This window comes from Centropristis striata, chromosome 5 (genome assembly GCF_030273125.1).
Source record: "Centropristis striata isolate RG_2023a ecotype Rhode Island chromosome 5, C.striata_1.0, whole genome shotgun sequence".
In the NCBI taxonomy this organism is placed as follows: Eukaryota; Metazoa; Chordata; class Actinopteri; order Perciformes; family Serranidae; genus Centropristis; species Centropristis striata.
In genome coordinates, this window is record NC_081521.1 from 210,652 (window position 1) to 237,539 (window position 26,888).

At 37.2% G+C, this 26,888-nt stretch overlaps 1 protein-coding gene across 1 annotated transcript; it reads right to left on the reverse strand.

The window, feature by feature from the left end:
- Positions 1-56: 56 nt before the first annotated feature.
- On the reverse strand, positions 57-26,414 carry sephs3 (selenophosphate synthetase 3). Its single transcript, XM_059332530.1, has 8 exons — positions 25,831-26,414; positions 16,202-16,305; positions 14,712-14,819; positions 13,193-13,347; positions 9,816-9,906; positions 6,530-6,629; positions 4,356-4,568; positions 57-1,579 (listed from the first exon to the last, which is right to left on the reverse strand). The coding sequence occupies exons 1-8, from the start codon at positions 26,108-26,110 to the stop codon at positions 1,323-1,325; spliced, it is 1,308 nt and encodes a 435-aa protein (XP_059188513.1). The 5' UTR covers positions 26,111-26,414; the 3' UTR covers positions 57-1,322.
- Positions 26,415-26,888: the final 474 nt, after the last annotated feature.

The window sequence follows — 26,888 nt, forward strand, 5'->3', positions numbered from 1 at the left end:
GCATGTGTTGATGTCTGAGAGAGCCAACATGTGTTCTTTAATGAAACTCTTGAGCCTTTCTGTCAGTGTGAGATGAGTTTTATTGATTATGAAAAGCAGGAAATCTAGAAACACAGACAGCTGAAGACCTCCAGCAGTCCAAGTCCGACCCCAATCCAAAGGCAAACATCCACTCCGCCTGCCCCCGTCGGCCGGGGTTTAGAGGCGGAGCTTCATAAAGAGGAAGAGTGGGCGGGGCTTGATGCTGGACAGCCAATCAGCTGACAGACAGACCTGACCTCCACCCAGCTGGTCCACAGGAAGCTGCTCAACCTTCCTCTGGACCGCGTGGGCGGAGCCAAGACTCACAATTAACCATTTCTGTTTTTATTCCCACATGACTTAGACATTTACCGACTGGAATCAACATTAACATCATCTAAAAGTCAACAAAAACCACCACGACCCCACAGCAAAGCACTCTCTCTCTCTCACACACACACACACACACACACACACACACACACACACACACACACAATTATCTGGTGATTTGTAATGTTTTCTCTTGAGAATTTATCATAAATTTTTTCTCGTTTTTTCTCGTACAAATTTACGAGTTTTTCTCGTAAATTTGTCTTTTTCCTCAAAAATTTGAGGGTTTTTTTCAATCGTAAATTTGTATAATTTTTTCTCTTAAATTTGTAATTTTTTCTCAAATTATTTGATTTTCTTCTCCTAAATTTGAGATTTTTTCCTCTTAAATTTGTCATTTTTTTAATCGGAAATTAGAATTTTTGGATCGTAAGTTTGTGATTTTTTTTCTCGTAAATTTGTCTTTTTCCTCAAAAGTTTGAGGGGGTTTTTTTTTATCGTAAATTTGTATATTTTTCTCATGAAATTCGTGATTTTTTTGTCTCCTAAATATGTGATTGTTTTCTGTTTGTTCCCCACATGATTTAGATATTCACCAACTGGAGTCAACATTATTTTCTACCTCCAAAGGAAAGTCAACAAAAAAAAAAAAAAAACCTCCACGTCCCCACAGCCAAGAGATCTCACACACACACACACACACACACACACACACACACACACACACACACACACACACACACACACACACTTTATTATCTGGAATGTTTTCTCTTGAGAATTTATAAGTAATTTTTTTCATTCAGGTGAATAAAATAAATCGGTTGTTTATGGATCAAGAAAGAGAAAATGGATAAATATTAAAGATGACAGGGATCCTGATCTGTGTGTCTCAGCATTTGGACTAAAAAGGGGATCAACACACACACACACACACACACACACACACACACACACAGGGCCAGAGTCTATTGGGCCAGGTTGGGGCTGGGGGCGGGGCTGCTGCTGGAGTTGTTGTCCTGATTGGCTGCCTGACTTCCTCGAGGTGGAACCTCGATGATGCGAGGTTTGTCGATGATGCGAGCGCGGCGGTCGCCTTTCTCCACGATGCCGATGATCCACGCTCCTCCGGCCAGGCCCTGACCTCCAGACCCTGAACTCTGGCTCTTCATCTCGGAGCAGAACTTGGCCGCCTGCTCTCTGGGCAGACAGACCAGCAGCCCGCCTGCAGGAGGACCAGAGAATAAAACATTCAGAGTCATAATTAGGGCCGGGACTTTAATGCCTTCATTAAGATTCATTCATTACAACGCGTGCATTTTAATGGCACTTATTTTTGCAGCGCGGAACGTTTCTCCCTGGATGAGTTTCAGGAGGAGCGATTATACTGGAGCACCAACTAGCGTTGATGAGTTGAGACAACAACAAACCACAGTGAACATGAAGGAAGAAGCTGATGAGACCTTTGGTTGGCCCCGTGGATGATGGGACATTTAGTTACTAAAAACCAACGGATGGAAATGACCAAAAAAAGACACAAAATCGCTAAAAAGACACAAAAAGACACAAAAAAGACACAAAATGACTAAAAAAAGACACAAAATGACCAAAAAAGACACAAAATGACTAAAAAAAGACAAAATGGCCAAAAAAGACACAAAATGACTAAAAAAAGACACAAAATGACCAAAAAAAAGACACAAAATGACTAAAAAAGACACAAAAAAATGACTAAAAAAGACACAGAATGACTAAAAAAAGACACAACAGACACTGATCCATAAGAGCATGGTTGTGTTGCTAGGCAACAAGGAATTCACATATCACCATAGCAGCACATCCAGCCTCAAGCATCACCTCAATGCTAAACATATAGCAGCTAGCGGCTAGTGTGCTAGCTAGCGTGGATTGTGTTTTACTTCAAAAAACAAAGTATTCTAGTTTACAGAAGGTCTACCTACCTATAGGCTACCTGGATTTATGAAATGTTCTATATTTATAAATATGCTATTGCTACACTTAATGGCAAAAATGTCACTGGTCTGTTGGACTTGAATAAAAATAAACAATATTTTTGTTGCTTCAGCTTATGTATTCAGTCATTATTCAATGGTATACTAAAAATCCATGTGGAAAGTCTTCTCACTGTTCTCAGGTCAAATATTTATATTATGTGATTAAAATGTGATTAATTTTGATTAATTAATTACAAAGCCTCTAATTAATTAGATTCATTTTTTTTAATCGAGTCCCGGCCCTGGTAATAATGTCGTGGAACTCTTTGCCTCCTCACATCTCTAGCACACAAAACAAATTAACATTCAAAAAATGACTTAAGACACACCATGTGACTGGTTACTAATACGTAGCGATTTATTTTGTTTTTTACTTTATTTTCTCTTTCTATTTTTCTCTCTCACTCTTTCTCTCTCTCTCTTTCTCACAATATTTTAATACACTAAACATAAGCACATAATAAGCATAAAATGCTGGTTTTAAGATCAGATTATTTAAAACATTTAACTTTTTACAGCCTCAATATAAGTAGAACAAGATTATGAAAAAATATATATTTAGAGAAAAACTATTCAGTATTAGTGAAGAATAACTAAGCTAAAAAGGTCTAAAAAAAAGATAAAAACACTAAATCTGAGGGAAAAGGTTCTCAAATTTTATTTTTCATTCTTATAAAAAGTAACTTTTTACAGTCTCAAAATAAGTGAAATATACTAAACATAAGCATAAAATAAGCATAAAATGCTGATTTTAAGATCAGATTACTTAAAACATTCAACTTTTTACAGCCTCAAAATTCATGAAAAAAATATATACATATTTAGAGAAAAACTACTCAGTATTAGTGAAGAACGACTAAGCTAAAAAGGTCTAAAAACCAGATCAAACAGTAAATCTGAGGGAAATGATCTTGCTGCATGGACAGATAATTTACCTTGACAAGATTTATTAAATTAAGATTATTAAATCTAGAAATAAGCATGTAAAAGCATGCCGGTTCATCTCTGCTGGCAGCTTTAATTCATCTGGTTTTAAGAGTTCATTTATTATTTTAAGGACAATTGTTTTGTGTTTTCTGAGTATTTTTTTCCTGTTTCCTGACTTTTTTTCAGATTTTTAGAGTATTTTTTCCCTGTTTTTCTGTCTCTTTTTTTTTGCTTTTCTGACTCATTTATTTCTCTCAAGTTTTTCATTAAATCTAGAAATAAGCATGTTGAAAAAAATAATAAGAAATTAACTCTTAAAACCAGATAAATGATCCAACACTTCAAAATATAAAGTTTTTTTTTTTTATCTTGGTAAGAACCAAATAATCATCAGGTCACTCTGCTCGGGCCAGTTCATCACTGCTGGCAGCTTTACTTTATCTGGTTTAAGAGTTCATTTATTATTTTAAGGAAAAAATTTTTTCTGTTTTTCTGACTCTTTTTTTTTCAGTTTTTCTGAATATTTTTCCTGTTTTTTATTAAATCTAGAAATAAGCATGTTGAAAAAATAATAATAAATTAACTCTTAAAACCAGATAAATGATCTAACACTTCTAAATCTAAAGTTTTTTTTATCTTGGTAAGAACCAAATAATCATCAGGTCACTCTGCTTTATTTATCTGGTTTTAAAAGTTAATTTATTATTTTAAGGACAATTTTTTTTCAGTTTTTCTGAGTATTTTTTCCCTGTTTCCTGACTTTTTTTCAGATTTTTAGAGTATTTTTTCCCTGTTTTTCTGACTCTTTTTTTTCCCAGTTTTTCTGACTTTTTTTTCTGTTTTTCTGAATATTTTTCCTGTTTTTTATTAAATCTAGAAATAAGCATGTTGAACACTTAAAATAAGAAATTAACTCTTAAAATAAGATAAATGATCTAACACTTCTAAAGTAAGTTTTTTTAATCTTGGTAAGAACCAAATAACTGTCAGTGTAGTTACGTTACAATAATCAATAATCATCTCTCCAGATGTGACAGGAACATGGACAGTGTTTCCTACCAGACGTCTCTGCTGACGTTCCCTGCACCAGGTTGAACAGGTTCCCACAGGCTTTACTGATGGCGGCCATCTTGGCTATGATGGGCAGGTTGTGGATGACGAAGGCCACCTCGTTCCTCTGCTGAGCTGCCAGGTTGTTGGCGTGTCCCAGCAAACCGAAACCCGTCACGTCCGTCGCAGCGTGAGCCTGGAACTTATGCATCAGACCTGCAGCTGGAGACACCACAAACAACTTCAGTCAGACAATCACCTGACCACCAGGTGGACTGGAATCACAGCCGTGTGTGGATTTATTGTAGGTATCAAAAACAGACAGAGATGACAAAGGCAAGGCCCGTTTATTTGTATAGCACAAGGTGATTCAAAGTGCTCTACATAAACATTAAAAACAGCAAGACCCAGTTGAAAACAGTAAAAACAGTCAGTTAAAACGGGAATGGAAATAAAAATACAAATAAGATAAAATAAGATACAGCAGGATAAGAAAAGAGATAAAATAATAAAAAGCACAAGTCAAACATTGTGTAGTTAAGAAGTAAGGGCAGTAGAGTAGAGCAGATAAGTGTTAAAGTTAAGATACGCTGCAGTAAACTAGAGTGTTTTTAGTCCTGATTTAAAGGAGCTGACCTCACATCTACAGGTAGATTAGTTAACTAAAAGCTGCCTCACCCGATTAGTTCTTGTTCTTGGGTGACAGACAAATCCAGAGATCAGAACAACTCTGAGGAGACAACGCCTCGTCTTGTCTTTTTACTTTGCAGGTTTGTTTATTATTATTATTATTATTATTTCTGTGTAACTAAAGTTCAATGTCCTGTAATTTCCTGTTATGTTCTACTTTTGATATCAGAGCACACTTGGGAGGTCAGGTTCCTTTTCTGATGTTATCGTATCAACCAGAGCATCTGCTTCAGACATGCTAAGCTGACTTGTCTAATGAGTTTTTCCTTTCCCATAAAAACTGAAATCCTACCAGGTAGGGTTGTCAAAAGTATCGATACTCAAAAAAAGTATCGATACTAAAACGTATCAGGATACGATACTCATTTTTAAAAGTATCGATACACCCCGTGCACAGCATACAACCTCAAAATATTGTTCTAATTGTTATTGTTTATTGTATTTATGTATTTTGTGCACTACCTCAGACCTGAAGCTTGTTATCATAGTTGCAGTTTCTTTTTGCCCAACTGTTTTTATTATAAATATTTAACCTGTGGTTCTGTTCATTTTTACATGTTGCATTTTTCTTGTTAATAAAAATATTTCTGTTAAATTTTGGGGTCTTTGTTTTTATCTTTGTGGTATCGAAAATGGTATCGAGTATCGAATATTTCCCAGAGTATCGGTATCGAGTTGAACATTTCAGTATGGTGACAACCCTAATGCCAGGTCACGTCATGCATTCATTTATTTTATTACCGATACATTTCCAACGGATTTACACAACAGCACAAGAATCACTAAAAACTACAACAAGTGAACTCTAACTTCATGATATGGAAGAATTATCCTTATTATCTTTATTCAAGAGTGTAGATTCTCAGTTTGAGAGCCTGATTTTATTCCTTTCTCCTCCTCCTGCTCACATTTATTCTCCTCATGATCACATTTTGTTCTCTCACTCAGATTTCTGCTGCTTTCTTTCTTTCTTTCTAAATGTTTGCTTGAACTCTAAAATCACATTTCGTCTTCTTGGACACAAACATTTCACTCACACTTGCATTTTTTTCTAATTTTATATTAGCGGGATATATTTTATATAGTATAAATACTCTTCATGGCAATCTAAGATAACTCTTTTTAGGATTACTTCAGATTAATTAAACATTAATCTGCTGGCGTCTTCTACAGGTGACGATTCAAACAGCTGCTAACATGGTAAACTGGTGTATTTAAAGAGAGAATCAGTTTAACAAACAGATGATATACCAGCCGCCCTACGGAGCATCCGTCAGAATCATCCGAAGAATTATCCTCTCTTTATTGAAGAGCGTAGATGTTCAGTAGATTTTCAGTTTGAGAGCTTGATTTTATCAAAATCAAGCTCTCAAACTGAAAATCTACACTCATAAATAAAGAGAGGATAATCTACCCTCTTGAATAAAGATAATAAGGATAATTCTTCCATACATGACTAGAGAACTTCAGAGAGTAATGCAGGTGTAGTTTACCTGTGCGGTTCAGCGTTGCCATGGAGAACATGGCTTCCTGATAGGCCTCTTTTACTTCCTCTTTGGTGACGACCAGCTTGATCTTGTTCCACCTTTCACTCTGTTGATAGAAAACAGACATGAAGGTGATTGAAAGTCCAGAAATATGGCAATAATACGAATAATACAAATAATACGAATAATAAAAATAATACGGCGTCCCTGAGAACTCACAGCGACTTAATAAAACACACAAATACACAAAACACAGCAAACAGAAAACATCTTCATCAGTCTGACAACAAGAGCAGCATTTAGAAAACAAAGACCACAACACAACAGAAGTGTTTCCAGAGGACACTTAAAAGTGACGCACACGTCTGGACACGCTTGATGTTATCACGTTATTTCAACATAATGATAATTTCACGTTATAACGTTATAGCGTAATGAAAATAATGATATTTTCATGTTATAAGGTGATATATAGCATTCGCCTGCTAACGTTAGCACGCTAGCGATCGCCTGCTAACGTTAACATGCTATCAATCGCACTGCAAAGACCACAACACAATAAGAAAAAGCGCTGCAAATAGAACACAACACAACAGAAGTGTTTCCAGAGACCACTTAAAAGTGATGCACATGTCGGGACATGCTAACGTTAGCTGGTGATTGATAGCATGCTAATGTTAGCTGGCGATCAATAGCGTGCTAGCGTTGGCAGACTAGCAAGACCAAGACCAGCTCGGTGCCGTTGAGAGAGATCAACTAAAACGTGTTTCATTCATTTATTTGATTTGTTTAACTGCAATGTGATGGATACGGGCTAGCAGGCTAACGCTAGTGGGCTAACACTAGCCGGCTAACGCAATATATCATCTTATAACATGAAAATATCATTATCATGAAATAACATGAAAACGTTATAACATCTAATTATCATTATGTTGAAATAAAAATGCATCACTTTTAAGTGTCCTCTGGAAACACTTCTGTTGTGTTGTGGTCTTTGTTTTCTGTTTTTTTTATTAACATTTTTAATTTTGATTGTATATACAGAACAGACAATAACACAGTTCAGGTAAGACATTGCAAGGTACGAGTCGATGTATGGAAAATAAAAATAAAATAATAAAAAGTAAATAAAGAGTGGCCAATAAAATGAAAGCAGTCACAATAACAGGGTTATAGAGAAACCAGTCTGGAAGGCAGATAGTATCTAAGTCCTTAGGGGGAACCTCGTAGCAGGGAGGACGAGGGAACAGGTCCAATATGTTCCAGATAAGGCCCGTACTTTATAGAAAGCGTCCACAGAAGAGAGCAGCATACAAGAGACGTACTCACTGGGGACGCAGTCCAGAAGGAGATTCTGCCGTGATTTTTTGGGTGGTCTTTGTTTTCTGAATGCTGCTCTTGTTGTCAGACTGATGATGTTTTCTCAGTCTGCTTGTGTTTTGTGAACCGTATTTTCCGCACTATAAGCTGCACTGGACTATAAGCGGCAGGTGTTTTAATGTTTAATCACCATATGTAAGGGTTGGTGCTCAGAGGGGATTGTGGGAAAGAGATGGCTGCTTGAGGAAGCTTCTTTTACAGCCAGATTGACTGTCTTTAACTTAAAAGCTGCATCATATGCATTTCTACCTTTGTTTTCCATAATGAGGGTTTGTGCATGAAAACTTCCTTTGCACAAACTATCTCGCTCTCGTAATGTCGGTCTGTCTCTCGTTCTGTCTCTCGTTCTGTCTCTCGTTCCGTCCCTCGTTCTGTCCCTCGTTCCGTCTCTCGTTCCGTCTCTCGGCCTGTCTCTCGTTCTGTCTCTCGTTCTGTCTCGTTCTGTCTCTCGTACTGTCTCGTTCTCTGTCTCTCGGTCTGTCTCTCGTTCTGTCTCTCGTTCTGTCTCGTTCTGTCTCTCGTTCTGTCTCTCGTTCTGTCTCTCGTACTGTCTCGTTCTCTGTCTCTCGGTCTGTCTCTCGTTCTGTTTCGTTCTGTCTCTCGTTCTGTCTCTCGTACTGTCTCTCGTTCTGTCTCTCGGTCTGTCTCTCGGTCTGTCTCTCGTTCCGTCTCTCGCTCTGTCTCGTTCTGTCTCTCGTTCTGTCTCGTTCTGTCTCTCGTTCTGTGTCTCGTTCTGTGTCTCGTTCTGTCTCTCGTTCTGTCTCTCGTTCTGTCTCTCGTTCTGTCTCGTTCTGTCTCGTTCTGTCTCTCGTTCTGTCTCTCGTTCTGTCTCTCGTTCTGTCTCTCGTTCTGTCTCGTCCTGTCTCTCGTTCTGTCTCTCGTCCTGTCTCTCGGTCTGTCTCTCGTTCTGTCTCTCGTTCTGTCCCTCGTTCTGTCCCTCGTTCTGTCTCTCGTTCCGTCTCGTTCTGTCTCTCGTTCTGTCTCTCGTTCTGTCTCGTTCTGTCTCTCGTTCTGTCTCGTCCTGTCTCGTCCTGTCTCTCGTTCTGTCTCTCGTCCTGTCTCTCGGTCTGTCTCTCGTTCTGTCTCTCGTTCTGTCTCTCGTTCTGTCTCTCGTTCTGTCCCTCATTCTGTCCCTCGTTCCGTCTCGTTCCGTCTCGTTCCGTCTCGTTCCGTCATGTTCTGTCTCTCGCTCTGTCTCTCGTTCCGTCTCTCGTTCCGTCTCTCGTTCCGTCTCTCGTACTGTCTCGTTCTCTGTCTCTCGGTCTGTCTCTCGGTCTGTCTCTCGTTCTGTCTCTCGTTCTGTCTCTCGTTCTGTCTCGTTCTGTCTCTCGGTCTGTCTCTCGTTCTGTCTCTCGGTCTGTCTCTCGTTCCGTCTCTCGGTCTGTCTCTCGTTCTGTCTCTCGGTCTGTCTCTCGTTCTGTCTCTCGTTCTGTCTCTCGTTCTGTCTCTCGCTCTGTCTCTCGTTCTGTCTCTCGGTTTCACTTTTACTTTAGTGCGCTACCTGTTTCACTCTTTTCCGGCGCCCTGCCAGATCGGCTCGGGGTCCTTCGTCTGCCGCTGATTACGGCACGGCGACTCAGACAAACTAAGTAGCTTTCGACACAAATACACACAGACAAGTGAAAAATAGCTTAAAGTATCTGAAGGACCCCGAGCCGATCTGGTAGTACACCTGCCTCCAGCTGTTCCTCCTGGAGCCCTTCAGGTCATAGAGCCCATAGAGTTAAAGTTGGTGGACTGTAACCTGTAACATCCATAGATTAGCCGCACCGTTATATAAGCCGCAGAATCGAAAAATGGGGAAAAAGGCGCGGCTTATAGTCCGAAAATGACGGTATTTGCATGTGTTTTCTTCCACCGTACGCTATAATTCCAGCTCTGTGCTGTTGATAATGTGGGCGTGTCTGACCTGATCCAGCCACTGGTGAGCGTTCACAGCCACCTGAGTCCCCAGAGGTTTAGTCAGAACCAGGACGTCTCCAGGAACAGCTCCATCTGGCCTGGAACAACACACACACACACACACACATATATTAGATCAAATCAAATCAAATAGTCTTTATTGTCATTGTATAGTTCATATAGGTGCATAGTTATGACAATCATAACACAAAACAACACGAGTAAAAACTTAAAAAAAATACCGAGCTAAACAAGGACAAACACAAGATCAAGGACATGTGATGTAATAAATAAGTATAAAAATAAATAAAAGGCTACTTAAAATGCTATAATTTATACATGAGGTAAATTGAGTGTTTTGCACACACATCACAATAAGCACGGAGACGCTTATCCAGCTCTGATATTAATTAAACGCAACTCCGGTTGACTTTCCCCATCGTCAATACAAAATAAAACCTCTTCACTTAATGCGATGGTTTCTAAATGTGTTCACAAATGCTTGAAAACTATTCACACTCCGCCTCCTAACCATCCAAAAAAACCATTCACAAAAATGAAATAGACACCTGGCCGTGGTATCAATTGTATTGCACGTCTGTTTTATTGCACCTTTTAATGAATTTATCCTGTAGGGCAGCTATTCTCAACCTTTTTGAGTCGCGACCCCCAATTTAACATGCATGATGTCCGCGACTAGGGATGGGTACCTTTCACATTTGAATCGATACGGTACCGATACCCGGTACCTGGGAATCGGTACCGGTACTCAACGGTACCAATTTTCGGTACTTTTGCGTAACATATTTATTTCTCAAAATATAAACTTTAAAAAATATATCAAAACAATATAAAATCCAGGATGAGCAGTGCTTTACTGTTGAGTGAACGTGCATTTTGTAACATGAAGGTTGCAGTGTTATTAAAGAATGCAGAGGAGCTCTCAGGTGGCAAAGCACGGAGGAGAAAAAAAAAAAGTTGCAAGTGCACGTGTGATTTGTTGTGATGACGTCGTAGCTGTGGGCGGAGCTCCGGTCAGACAGTATTGTGGGCGTGGCATGATGGAATAAACAAAGTTGAGTCGGGCTGCTCTGTGCACATATCGAGGATGACGCAGGAGTCCGAGGGATTTAATTTCAGCGAGGCAGTTTGGAGTTAAGTGGCAAGTAATATTCCTGAGTTGAAGAGCGGAGTATTAGCGGAGGACCAGAGATGCAGCAGCTAGCTGCTAGCTGCTAATGAAAAGTCTACGGATGATTGGAGAGAGCAAACGGAGTAAGGAAGGTCTAATCTGGAGGCAGACGAAGGCCAAGCCCGGGTAGAGACATTGGAGAGATAGCAGCTGGCGGCTAGCAGACCTAGAGCCGGCTGTTGGTCTCTGCTCCGCGGTGGAAGAGGGCAGCAGCTAGTGGCCGCGGTGAGCAGACAGGACCAGACGAGGAGGTAAATACATTTAAAAAAATAGTGCGATCGTCAGCACGCTTGTTAATCAAAGACGTCAAATGAAAACGGGTTGAAATCAATGATCAGTTTAAAGTTAACGCCGTTTAGGTACCGAAACATGGTACCGTTTGATTTTACATGAATCGGTACTCGGTAGTACCGACGGAATTCGGTCGGTACCTATAAAAGTACCGAATTCGGTACCCATCCCTATCCGCGACCCCCGCTCACTGAACACAATCTCACACACACAGTTCAGATCACCAAAAAAGACACAAAATGACTGAAAACAGACACAAAATGACTGAAAAAAGACACAAAATGACCAAGAAAGACACAAAATAACAAAAAAGACACAAATTGACCAAAAAAAGACACAAAATGACCAACAAAAAGACACAAAATGACCAAAAAAGACACAAAATGACTAAAAAAAGACACAAAATGGCAAAATGACCAAAAAAGGAAACAAAATGACCAAAAAAGGAAACAAAATGACCAAAAAAGGAAACAAAATGACCAAAAAAGGAAACAAAATGACCAAAAAAAGACACAAAATGACTAAAAAAAGAAACAAAGAGATCAAAAAAAGACACAAAATGACAGAAAAAAGACACAAAATGACAAAAAAAGACACCAAATGACCAAACAGACTAAAACACATGAACACTTTAACACAGTGGAGACAGAGCTGACTTCCAAATTGATTTGGCGACCCCCAGAAATCATCTCGCGACCCCAATTGGGGTCCCGACCCCAAGGTTGAGAACTGCTGCTGTAGGGTGTGGAGAGTTGTGACAGCCCAGAGGAAGAAGCTGTTTTTCATCCTGCTCGTTCTGCATTTAAGGCTTCTGTAGCTCCTCCTACAGCAGGCTGAGCAGGAGGTGACCTGGTGGAGGTCCCATCAGGATTTTTGGGACCGATACCGATCACCTAAAGCCTCACCGATCAGATCACCGATCAGAACCGATCGATCACATGGGACGATATTAATATTAATATTTTACTCTTTTTTCCCTCATGCACAGGCCTGTAGTCTTCCATTTATGTTAACCTTGTAATCATTTATTTGCTAGATACTACTAGATTACCTAGATTGACCTTTATCTATTGCAGAGCAGGAACTTTAATATTCCTTCATAGCAGCAGTGGCTCTGTGGAAACAATGTGCCACCATGGCCTCTAGAGGGCAGTCAGGAGCTGCTCAAAGCTCATTCATTCATACTATCATTTTAAATGGCTGTAATGTTGCATATATACCTTCTCATTCAATGCGTTTTTCTTTATTTTCATGACTATTTACATTGTAGATTCTCACTGAAGGCATTTTTGTGTCTTTTTTTGGTAATTTTGTGTCTTTTTTTAGTCATTTTGTGTCTTTTTCTGTCTTTTTTGGTCATTTTGTGTCTTTTGTTGTGTCTTTTTTGGTCATTTTCTGTCTTTTATTTGTCATTTTGTGTCTTTTTTTGTCATTTTGTGTCGTTTTGTGTCCTTTTTTTTCATTTTGTGTCTTTTTTTTGTCATTTTGTGTCGTTTTGTGTCATTTTTTTTGGTAATTTTGTGTCTGTTTTTTAGTCATTTTGGCATCAAAACTATGAATGAACACATGTGGAATTATGTACTTAACAAAAAAAGTGTGAAATAACTGAAAACATGTCTTGTATTTTAGATTCCTCAAAGTAACCACCCTTTGCTTACTAGAATATAAGACATGTTTTCAGTTATTTCACACTTTTTTTGGTAAGTACATAATTCCACATGTGTTCATTAATAGTTTTGATGAATCTACAATGTCAATAGTCATGAAAATAAAGGAAAAACGCACTGAATGAGAAGGTGTGTCCAAACTTTTGGCCTGTTCTGTATGTGTATAGTGTCCCCCTAATGTTATGAGCCTTGATTCACCATGAGAGGCTTGAATGAGCAGCTGGTGAGACTCACATGATGAACTCGTTGGGCTGGCAGACGACTGAAGCGACTCCTCCTACGATGATCCAGGGGTTGATCACCGTCTGGCCTCCCGTCACTGACGTCCCTCCTTCCTCTGCTGCATCACGAAACCCTTCGATCATCAGCGGCATCACGCGCTCGCGGTCCTGAGGTAAACATTATACTCATACTCATACATATTTATTACCAGACTCATGTCCAACACACAGGAGGGAAACAAATACAAGAGTTAAAACGCATGGTGACGTTTCAGCCAGTGGATGTGATCTGAGATCCTGATACTGGTGGTACTGGACTCATCCACACGCTGCACCAACTTTAACACATTTATTATCCTGTTTAAGGCGGGAAAGCATCACCACATCTCTACCATTAAAACCTGTTGGTCCTGTTGTGTTATTCTACCATTAAAGCAGAAAGAGGATACGTTGTTTTGTAGTATTTGTAGTTTTTTCCACCTATTTTTCGGTCTCTTGGCCAATGAAATGCATCAGAATACATGTGGGAGTGTCCCAATGCATCATGCATCACCAAAAAAAGACAAAAAAAGACACAAAATGACCAAGAAAAAGACACAAAAAGACACAAAATGACCAAAAAAAAGACACAAAAAGACACAAAATGACGGAAAAAAAAGACACAAAATTACTATAAAAGACAGAAAATGACTAAAAAAGACACAAAAAGACACAAAATGACTAAAAAAGACACAAAAGGACCAAAAAAGACAAAAAGACACAAAATTACTATAAAAAAAGACAAAATGGCTCAAAAAGACACAAAAAGACACAAAATGACAAAAAAGACACAAAATTACTATAAAAAGACACAAAATGACCAAAAAGACAAAAAGACACAAAATGACAAAAAAAATATATAAAATGACCAAAAAAGACACAAAAAGACACAAAATGACAAAAAAAGACACAAAAAGACAAAATTACTATAAAAAGACACAAAATGACCCAAAAAGACAAAAATACACAAAATGACAAAAAAAAAAAAAATACACAAAATGACAAAAAATGACAAAAAAAAAAAAATACACAAAATGACAAAAAAAAGACACAAAATGACCCAAAAAATACACAAAATTACCCAAAAAAGTCAGAAAATGCCAATGCCAATAGGTGATGCTGTGTGGTTTAGGTCCCCTCCACCCCAACTGTTCCTGTTCTTTGTTCTGTATAAAATGTTAAAGATTCCTCAATAAAATGTGAATTAAAAAAACTTTTGGTGGAATTCTATTTTATATCAGATTCCAGAGCAGAGTCAGAGCAGATAAATAAAGGATGAGAGGTGAGGTGAGTAATAAAGCAGGTGAGAGGTGAGGTGAGTAATAAATAAAGCAGGTGAGAGGTGAGGTGAGTAATAAAGCAGGTGAGAGGTGAGGTGAGTAATAAATAAAGCAGGTGAGAGGTGAGGTGAGTAATAAAGCAGGTGAGAGGTGAGGTGAGTAATAAATAAAGCAGGTGAGAGGTGAGGTGAGTAATAAAGCAGGTAACTGTACCTTGTCGTTCATCTTCTGGCTGACGCTCAGCAGCATCAGCATGTTGTCACACTCTGTGATGCCCATCGCATACAGATCACTGAGCACGTTAGCACACGCTATCCTGCCCTGAAGAGACACACACACACACAGAGAGACAGACACACAGAGACACACACACACACACACACACAGACACACACACAGAGAGACACACACAGAGAGAGAGAGAGACACACACACACAGAGACACACACACACAGAGAGAGAGAGAGAGAGAGCATGAGAGACAGTTAACACTGGTCCAAACAGGCAAAGAACAGTGCTGTTGTTGTGTCTTTAAAATTAATTTTCTCCTGTTAATTAAAACTCCAAAAGCCTAAATTTGGTGCGTCTGGTACATTCTGATTAGGGATGTCACCATTACCTGTTCTCACAATTAATCACTGGTATTAAACGACAAAAAAGACACAAAATGACCAAAAAAAGACGCAAAATGACCAAAAAAAGACACAAAATGACAAAAAAAGACACAAAATGACAATAAAAATGACAAAAAAAAAGACACAAAAAGACCAAAAAGACAGAAAATGACAAAAAAAAAAGACACAAAATGACAAAAAGACACAAAATGACAAAAAAAGACACAAAATGACTAAAAAAAGACACAAAAAACACAGAAATTTACTAAAAAAACTAATCATTCTGATTAGAGATGTCACCATTAACCGTTCTCACCATTAATCACTTGTATTAACATTAGTTCATCTGTTTACATTTATAAATTAAACATTAATAAACTATCTGTTTACATTTATAAATGATGATTAAACATTAATAAACCATCTATTTGCCATTTATAAATGATGTAGTTAGTTAAACATTAATAAAGTATGTATTTACTGTTCTAAATGGCCTATATACGGTTTATAATTGATGATTAAACATTAATAAACTGTTTACCATTTATAAGTTATGATTAAACATGAATCAACTATCTGTTTACCATTTATAAATAATGTAGCTAGTTAAACATTAATAAAGTATGTATTTACCATTTATAAATGATGATTAAACATTAATAAACTATCTGTTTACATTTATAAATGATGTAGCTAGTTAAACATTAATAAATTATGTATTTACTGTTCTAAATGGCCTATATACGGTTTATAAATGATGATTAAACATTAATAAACCACCTATTTGTCATTTATAAATGATGATTAAACATTAATAAACCATCTGTTTACATTTATAAATGATGATTAAACATTAATAAACCATCTGTTTACATTTATAAATGATGATTAAACATTAATAAACCATCTGTTTACATGAATAAATGATGGTTATTGTAAAGTGTTTTTGTATTAGTGCATATCAGGAAACATATGAGCAGGTTCTGGTGTTTCTGAGGTGGAGCAACAGGTGTGGCTCTAGGTCACTTCCTGGATACGATGCTCAGGTATGTAAACACTTGAGTGAGGTAAATCAGACAGGTGAGTCACCATCATGTAGGGGTCCTCCACCAGGGGGTAGAAGAAGTCTGTAGTCTGGACCAGAGAGAGTCCTCCATGTCTCAGAGGGATCACACAGCAGTCCATCCCCACACCTGGAGCACCAACACAGCACGGGTCAGACCATAATCACAAGAAATAAAGTATATATACATATCTATCTATCTAGAGCAGGGGTCTCAAACTCTAACTACCTGGGGGCCGCTGGAGGCAGTATCAAAGTGACCAAAAAAAGACACAAAGTGACAAAAAAAAATACACGGAATTATGAAAAAAGACAATATTATTAAAAAAAAGACACAAAATTACCAAAAAAAGGACACAAAATTATTAAAAAAGACAAAAAAATGACCAAAAACTACACATTACTAAAAAAAGACACAAAATTACAAAAAAAAATACACGGAATTATGAAAAAAGATAATATTATTTTAAAAAAAGACACAAAATTACCAAAAAAGGACACAAAATTATTAAAAAAAAGACAAAAAATGACCAAAAACTACACAACATTACTAAAAAAAGACACAAAATTACAAAAAAAGAAACAAAATTACCAAAAAAGACAAAATTATTTTAAAAAAGACAAAAAATTACCAAAAAAGACACAATGTTATTTAAAAAAGACACAAAATTATTTAAAAAAAGACACAAAATCACCAAAAAAACAGTAATTAAAGGGACCTTCCACACACAACACGGTAAAGTGCCATTCATATTAAACTCACATTAAACTTTCATATCAAGGTGGGGGCCACAAAATATCATCACGAGGGCCACAATTGGCCCGCGGGCCGCCAGTTAGAGACCCCTGCTCTATATTAACCAGCCTTGGAACTATGATCAGCTCCTGTTCCTTCATGTGGAGAGGAAGAATACTACTTTAATGCCCTGCACTATAAAACATATATCGATATATTTACAAATGTGACATGGAATTCATGAATCATAAAATATGCATTAAATCAAATATGGAATATGACCACACAACTACTTTAAATATATACAAAAAAACTGTAAAAACTACCCAGTAAAAAGAAGTGAAAGATTGTTGTTAAAACACAGCAGTAGGGCGATAAATCAATATAAAAAATATATCAATATAAAAAATATATATCAATATAAAATATATATCAATATAAAAGATATATCTATATAAAAAATATATATCAATATAAAATATATATCAATATAAAAGATATATCTATATAAAAGATATATCGATGTAAAAGATATATTGATATAATAAATATATTGATATAATAGATATGTCAATATAAAAGATATAAAATATATATCAATATAAAAGATATATCGATATAAAAGATATATTGATATAATAGATATATCAATATAAAAGATATAGCGATATAAAAGATATTTTGATATATAATAGATATATCAATATAAAAGATATATCGATATAAAAGATATATTGATATAAAAGATATATTAATATAAAAAATATATGGATATATTTTTAAATGTGATATGGAATTAGACCATATCACATATATTGATATAGTTCAATATTTTGTCTTTCTTTCTATATAAATGCTCGATCCAACAACTTATTAAGCAGCTAAACCATACAACCTCAAAATATTGTTCTAATTGTTGTTGTTTATTGTATTTATGTATTTTTGTGCACTACCTCAGACCTGAAGCTTGTTATCATAGTTGCAGTTTCTTTTTGCACAACTGTTTTTATTATAAATATTTAACCTGTGGTTCTGTTCATTTTTACATGTTGCATTTTTCTGGTTAACAAAAATATTTCTGTTCAATTTTGGGGTCTTTGTTTTTATCTTTGTGGTATCGAAAATGGTATCGAGTATCGAATATTTCCCAGAGTATCGTATCCAGGTGAACATTTCAGTATGGTGACAACACTAATTCACATCAAGAATGTTTTCCCACTATAACTATTGAAAAAGATATTCAGGTTTTATTACCTTTTTTTCTCTTGATATGAGGTCTAATTTTGTATATTTGACTAAAATTGACCAATAATAATGGAAAAAATATGGAAATTATATATCAATGTGTTGGTCATGAGTTGCCTTAAAAGGTAAAAAAAAAAAAAAGTTGTTAATAATTATTTTCTACACGTCCTAAAACCAGTCTGATGTCATGAGGAGGACCAGGGGGGCTATAAAAATGTATAAAACACGTAAAAATGTATGAAGAAAGTTTAAAATTATATTTTTATATCTATAAAGGATGCAGAGGGGAACATATGCTGAACATTTCAAGTAATTCTATGAAAGTGAACCTTTATTAATGGTTGATGGAAATGATTTGGGGTCAAAAAGGAGCCAGGAGGGTTAAAAAAACAGTTTCAATAAAACTGCTTGTGACTGAACATTTGCTCTCACTTTGAGATAAAAACATCAGGATATATATCGTTTATTGATATTCAGCGTGAATATATATATATATATTTAGTTTTCAGTGAATAAACATTTTCAAATAGATTTTGTTATGAATGTATTTAAAAGTGTTTAACAACTCTATTCAAAGATTTGTGTATTTTAGACTTAATATTATAAAGGAATTATATTTTAGTCTTAATATAATTTTATCTCAATGTTTTACTTCATCACTATCTAGATAATAATTTCCTTTTCAAATAAACTTATAATTTCTATTATTTTTATGTTAAATTAAATTAGTTTATATATTGTGGTAAGTGCAATTACTGCTTGGTTTTAAATTGGATTTTGTGGTTTTTATATCATTTTTTTCTCTGAAATAAAGCAAAATTGGAATCTAAAACTTAGTCACAAGATAAAATAAACATAAAGGAGTTATTTTTTAGTTATAACTCAATTTTGACCAGAAATGTAGTTACTGCAGTTAGACTCTGTAGGACTGATTCGCTCTCACTTTATGATAAAAACATCAGGATATATATCATATAACGATATTCAGCCTGAATGTATCTGGATATGACTTTAGGTCCATATCACCCAGCCCTATAATCAGAGTTACTACATACAATACTGTCTACATACTGTTACTGCTAACTCACTAAATAACTAACCAACTAACTAACTAACACACTCACTAAGTAACAATCTAAGTAACTTACTAACTAAGTAACTAAATAAGTCAGTAACTAGGTAACTAACTAACTAACAAACAATCTAAGTAACTTACTAAGTAACTAAAGTCAGTAACTAACTACATAACTAAGTAACTAGGTAACTAACAAACAAACAATCTAAGTAACTTACTAACTAAGTAACTAAATAAGTCAGTAACTTACTAACTAAGTAACTAAATAAGTCAGTAAGTAACTAACTAACTAACAATCTAAGTAACTAAATTAGTCAGTAACTAACTAAATAAATAAGTAACTAGGTAACTAACTAACAAACAATCTAAGTAACTTACTAAGTAACTAAATAAGTCAGTAAGTAACTAAGTAACTAACTAAGCAACTCACTAACTAACTAACTAACACACTCACTAAGTAACAATCTAAGTAACTTACTAACTAAGTAACTAAATAACTAAGTAACTGGGTAACTAACTAACTAACAAACAATCTAAGTAACTTACTAACTAAGTAACTAAATAAGTCAGTAACTAACTGCATAACTAAGTAACTAGGTAACTAACAAACAATCTAAGTAACTTACTAACTAAGTAACTAAATAAGTCAGTAACTAACTAACTAGCTAACACACTCACTAAGTAACAATCTAAGTAACTTACTAACTAAGTAACTAAATAAGTCAGTAACTAACTAACTAGCTAACACACTCACTAAGTAACAATCTAAGTAACTTACTAACTAAGTAACTGAATAAGTCAGTAACTAACTGCATAACTAAGTAACTAGGTAACTAACTAACAAACAATCTAATACCCAGGGGGCAAAGTAAAAAAACCGACACGGAATGTTGTAAAAGGTTTCACACCAGAAATGATATCTAGGACCTTCAAGGATCACAACCTGGGTGGACAACCCGGTCAACTAGCTACTGGAAAGCTACAGGGGGCCAAAATCCCCCTTTTGGGGACATTTTCCTGGCGAAATTTTGTAAATGCAAATATTTAGGTACTACAAAGGCATAAATAGTCCTACAACTTTAAAATTTGGCAGAGAGTATCCTGACACATAGGGGAAAGCAGGAAAAAAAGATGCTGGGGTTTACTGCAACTCTAGTTTAAGATATCACCCTCAACATGCCAAAAAAGACAAAAAAAAGTACTGTTCGCCTGACAAATGCTCATGAAAATTCATATTTTTCAACACTTTATGTTGAGTATCTATACCTAACATATATATAGAAAACTTCCCTAATTCATAAGCTTCCATTTGAGTCCAAGATGGCCTTTCTACTAGCTACTGGAAAGCCATAGGGTGGGTCCAAACAATGCAACCCCTATTGTGAAAAAAGAGTCAATTATGCGGATCGGACTCCATTCTATTTCTGAGTGGTTATTTGGAGATAGATTTGGAGAGATCATTCTATAAAAAACTGAGCCAACCTATCGAAAGAGCACAAAATACACTTTCAGATGATGCCTTGGTTAAGCAGCTTGGTTCCCACTAAAGCTACATGAGGGAACTGTGCATTTTGTGGTCTCCCCAAAATGAACAAGCAGTGCACTTGTGGTCTTTTGGATTGCTTGCTGTTCAAAATAGGTAAATATGCTTAAAAAAATTATTTCTTTATAAAATACTGAAGGATTTACATTAATATTATATACAGAAGGACAGTATGTATGTTTGCCACCTATGCTAATTTTAGATTTTTTGATGTTTCGGAAACTGAGAACTGTTTCAGCTTGCTAGCTTGCTAGCAAGCTATTAAGCTAGCAGCTAACATTCAGCTAACATTCTGAAAGAAACTGTAAGTCCCTTGTACTGTATTTTTCATTTTATCAATATATATTTTATATATATATATATATGTTTATCACTGATTGAGAGTATTCCATGTGATGTACCAACCATTTGTTGCAGTGCTGTATGGGATTGATGCCACACCATGATGTACACGATGAAACATCTATACTGTATTTAGCACAAGTAAAGAATAGAGTGAGTATATTGAGACAGGCTGCACTACATATGCTTCAATATATTTTTATAGAACATTATATTCAGTGGTGGCTAGTGGTGAAATTGATTGGGTGGGTTAACAAATAAATTATAAAGTAAAAGTAACTCTCTCTCTCTCTCCCTCTCTCTCACACACACACACACGCGCGCGCCGTGATCCACCTCATTCATGTTAGCGCCTGCCATTTTTCTTCTTCTTCTTCTTCTTCTTCTCTCCCATCTTGTCATTGGTCTGAAAACAGCAGTATTGGGCTAAATGAAATCAGCCCAAATGACAAGTAAATCACGGGGGAGTGAAACGACACCTGTCAATAAGTTACCGGCCACCAGCCTGCTTCTAATTGGTCAGAACCGATCGGCCTGTGGGCTGAATGAAAGTAGCCCAAATGGACAGCAAATGGAGAGGGCGGGACATGGACGGGCCTGTCAATCATTTACACCCGGAAAATAAATTAGAGCACCCGTTTAGAGATATCCATGTTTTCCTTTTAACTATTTGGTGCTTTTGCCACTTTAGATTTGACTAAAACTACATTACATTACATTACATTACATTACATGTCATTTAGCAGACGCTTTTGTCCAAAGCGACTTACAATAAGTGCATTCAACCTGATGGTACTAGACATAGACCACAGGAATCAAGTAAGTACATAACTTTAAGAGCTAACTGTCATTGCTACAGGAGTGCTATATGTTAAAGAAGAAAAGAATAGAAAAGAAGAAGAAGAAGAAGAAGAGCAATTTTTTTTTTTTTTCTTAAAATATATATATGTGTTTGGTGACCATGGCTTAACCGAGGTATTGTTGGAAGAGATATGTCTTCAGCCTGCGGCGGAAGATGTCCAGGCTGTCTGAGGTCCTGATGTCGGTGGGGAGCTCGTTCCACCATTTGGGAGCCAAGATAGAGAAAAGTCTGGAGGAGGTTTTGAGGCGAGTTGACCCACGCAGGGTGGGAGTTGCCAGCTGTTTGGCTGATGCAGAGCGGAGAGGACGGGCAGGGGTGTAGAGTTTGACAAGGTCCTGGATGTAAGTAGGACCTGAACCATTAGCAGCAGAGTACGCCAGAGCTAGAGTCTTGAAGCGTATCCGAGCAGCCACAGGTAGCCAGTGGAGGGAGCGGAGGAGAGGTGTTGTGTGTGAAAATTTGGGAAGATTGAAGACCAATCGAGCAGCTGCATTCTGGATGAGTTGCAGAGGTCGGATGGCTTTGGCAGGCAGACCTGCCATGAGGGAGTTGCAGTAGTCCAGGCGTGAGATGACCAGTGCCTGGACCAGGACCTGGACCTGAGCTGCCTTCTGGGTGAGAAACGGACGGATTCTCCTGATGTTATGCAGCAAGAATCTGCAAGATCTGGTGGTGGCGGTGATGTTTGTGGAGAGGGACAGTTGGTTGTCAAGAGTCACGCCAAGGTTCTTGGCGGTTTCTGTGGAGACAACCACTGTGTTCTGGACAGTGATGTGGAGGTCAGAGGTCAGAGCCCTTCCCTGGGAGGTAGAGTAGCTCAGTCTTGCCCAGGTTGAGTTTGAGGTGGTGTGAGGACATCCACTGGGAGATGTCGGCCAGACATGCAGAGATACGTGCTGCTGCCTGTGTTTCAGACAAACTACAACTAAACTTTAAACAACAATCTTTTGTATGTTATTTAGACAACTATAACTTTCTCATCTTTATTGCATAATATAGGGAGGGCTTAGCCCTGCTAGCCCATTTATACCAGCCATCACTGATTATATTGTAATTTTTCACAATTTAATCCACTACTTTAAATTTACAATTATATAATTTGAGTAATTTCTTTGTATGTTCCTTCTTGTAGCAAGATGACAAGCCAGCCAAAGAAACGTGGGAGATATTGCCATGCGGCTGAAACATGGTCTGGTGGCAAGGGTTGTGAAGACAAAAGCACTGACTACACAAAGTGTATCATATGTCAAGGACAGTCTGATACATACCTACACTTTATTACTCCCATAACGAAATCCAAGTTTAAAAAAGCCATTAATGCGCGTCAAGATGAAGTCTTCCAAAGACTGCACCATGATTCTGTGTCAGAAAAATGGTTGGAAGACAGTGCACCAAAGTGGCACCCAAAATGTCGGAATTGGTACATAAATGAGAGGAGCTACCAATACGCTGAGAAGAGACGTTCAGCTGATGTGAGTGCACAAGCATCAGATTTAGCTGATCCAGGATTCAGCTCCTCACACCATGATGTCAGGTTCACCAGGCGAAACACTGAAAAATTTAAATCCAAGAAGAGGTGTATAATTTGCAATAAGCAGTGGCTGCGAGGAAAGGAGCCATCCTCTTTGGTATCCTGTAGCAATGACAGTTAGCTCTTAAAGTTATGTACTTACTTGATTCCTATGGTCTATGTCTAGTACCATCAGGTTGAATGCACTTATTGTAAGTCGCTTTGGACAAAAGCGTCTGCTAAATGACATGTAATGTAATGTAATGTAGTTTTAGTCAAATCTAAAGTGGCAAAAGCACCAAATAGTTAAAAGGAAAACATGGATATCTCTAAACGGGTGCTCTAATTTATTTTCCGGCTGTAAATGATTGACAGGCCCGTCCATGTCCCGCCCTCTCCATTTGCTGTCCATTTGGGCTACTTTCATTCAGCCCACAGGCCGATCGGTTCTGACCAATTAGAAGCAGGCTGGTGGCCGGTAACTTATTGACAGGTGTCGTTTCACTCCCCCGTGATTTACTTGTCATTTGGGCTGATTTCATTTAGCCCAATACTGCTGTTTTCAGACCAATGACAAGATGGGAGAGAAAAAGAAGAAGAAGAAAATAATCTATCTCCAAATAACCACTCGAAATAGAATGGAGTCTGATCCGCATAATTGACTCTTTTTTCACAATAGGGGTTGCATTGTTTGGACCCACCCTATGGCTTTCCAGTAGCTAGTAGAAAGGCCATCTTGGACTCAAATGGAAGCTTATGAATTAGGGAAGTTTTCTATATATATGTTAGGTATAGATACTCAACATAAAGTGTTGAAAAATATGAATTTTCATGAGCATTTGTCAGGCGAACAGTACTTTTTTTTGTCTTTTTTGGCATGTTGAGGGTGATATCTTAAACTAGAGTTGCAGTAAACCCCAGCATCTTTTTTTCCTGCTTTCCCCTATGTGTCAGGATACTCTCTGCCAAATTTTAAAGTTGTAGGACTATTTATGCCTTTGTAGTACCTAAATATTTGCATTTACAAAATTTCGCCAGGAAAATGTCCCCAAAAGGGGGATTTTGGCCCCCTGTAGCTTTCCAGTAGCTAGTTGACCGGGTTGTCCACCCAGGTTGTGATCCTTGAAGGTCCTAGATATCATTTCTGGTGTGAAACCTTTTACAACATTCCGTGTCAGTTTTCCAAAAAATATGGGTTTTGCCCCCTGGGTATAAGTAACTTACTAAGTAACTAAGCCACTCTAAACTGTTACTCCTCTGAAAGCTCTCAGACAGATATTTACAACAGAGGAAAACCACCATAATAAAGAAATGTTTGACTAAAGATGAACTTTGCTCCTTCAGTAATTCTGCTGAATCATTTCTGCATATTTGGCAGCTCATGGAAGTTGTGTCATCTCTTAGTTATCTGGGTTTCTATCTATTATGTGTGTTTAGTGATGAATCGTGACTTTAATTATATTAAATGTTAATAAATCAGATAGTCTAGATCAGTAGTTCTCAACCTTTTTGAGTCGCGACCCCCAATTTAACATGCATGTTGTCCACGACCCCCACTCACTGAACACAATCTCACACACACAGTTCAGATCACCCAAAAAAGACACAAAATGACCAGAAAAGACAGAAAATGACCAAAAAAGACACAAATTGACCACAAAATGACCAAAAAGACACAGAATGACCAAAAAAGACACAAATTGACCACATAATGACCAAAAAAATGAAACAAAATGACCAAAAAAGACACAAATTGACCACATAATGACACAAAAAAGACACAAAATGACCTAAAAAAGAAACAAAATTACCAAAAAAGGCACAAATTGACTAAAAAAAGACACAAAATTACCAAAAAAGGCACAAATTGACCACAAAATTATAAAAAAAGACACAAAATAACAAAAAAAGACACAAATTGACCACAAAAATTATTAAAAAAAAGACACAAAATGACTAAAAAAAGACACAAAATGACTAAAAAAAGACACAAAATAACAAAAAAAGACACAAATTGACCACAAAAATTATTAAAAAAAAGACACAAAATGACTATAAAAAGACACAAAATGACAAAAGAAAGACACAAATTGACCAAAAAAGACACAAAATGACCAAACAGACTAAAACACATGAACACTTTAACACAGTGGAGACAGAGCTGATTTCTGGCGACCCCCAGAAATCATCTCGCGACCCCAGTTGGGGTCCCGACCCCCAGGTTGAGAACCGCTGCTCTAGAAGGTGTGACAGCCTCTCTAAAGCTGAGTTAGCATGTTAGCATGTTAGCATTAGTCAGGCTGAGTGAGTGACAGGATGCTGGTTCTGGGTCCATCGCTCACCGAGTCGTGGTCCCGGTGTGTGGCCGGGCTCCGAGCCTTGCTCCCCGGCCTTCCCCGGGGCCCGGAGCGGCTCCAGGGTGGGCTCCAGTCCCGCCAGGAGCCTGAGCAGAGCCTCCTGCGGGACCTTGCAGCCTCAGCCCTTCAGCTCGGAGAACCCTGTGAGCCGGAACCCGCTCTCCAGGCCGTGCTCCTCCGGGCGGAACGGCTTGTACCCGGGGGGGAAGCAGCCCTCCGGCCCCGGGGCCTCGGCAGGGGGAGGCGGGGAGGTCGAGCCTGACATAGCGGCTGGAAAAAAACCCACTAAGAGTGAAAAAACCCCACTAAGAACCCACGAAGAGCCGGTGAACGAGACGGAAGAGCGTGTTCTTCTGCTTCTTCTTCTTCGTTGGTGTTTAGTCTTCTTCTTCTTCTTCTTCGTTGGTGTTTACTCTTCTTCTTCTTCTTTGTGTTGTTTTATGGCGGTTGACAAACAACTTTTTGGTGTATTACCGCCACCTATTGATATGGAGTGTACACATTCCTGAGTTTAACTAAATAATAATAAAATAATAATAATAAACATAAATAAATTAATAAATTAAAAAAAAAAAAGAGACAAGAGAGTAAACAATCTCTTCTTCTTTTCTTCTTCTTCTTCTTCTTTGTGTTGTTTTATGGCGGTTGACAAACAACTTTTTGGTGTATTACCGGGACTTTACACATTCCTGAGTTTAACTAAATAATAATAATAAAATAATAATAATAAACATAAATAAATAAATAAATTAAAAAAAAAAAAAAAAGAGACAAGAGAGTAAACAATCTCTTCTTCTTCTTCTTCTTCTTCTTCTTCTTCTTCTTTGTGTTGTTTTATGGCGGTTGACAAACAACTTTTTGGTGTATTACCGGGACTTTACACATTCCTGAGTTTAACTAAATAATAATAATAAAATAATAATAATAAACATAAATAAATAAATAAATAAAAAAAATAAAAAAAAAGAGACAAGAGAGTAAACAATCTCTTCTTCTTTTCTTCTTCTTCTTCTTCTTTGTGTTGTTTTATGGCGGTTGACAAA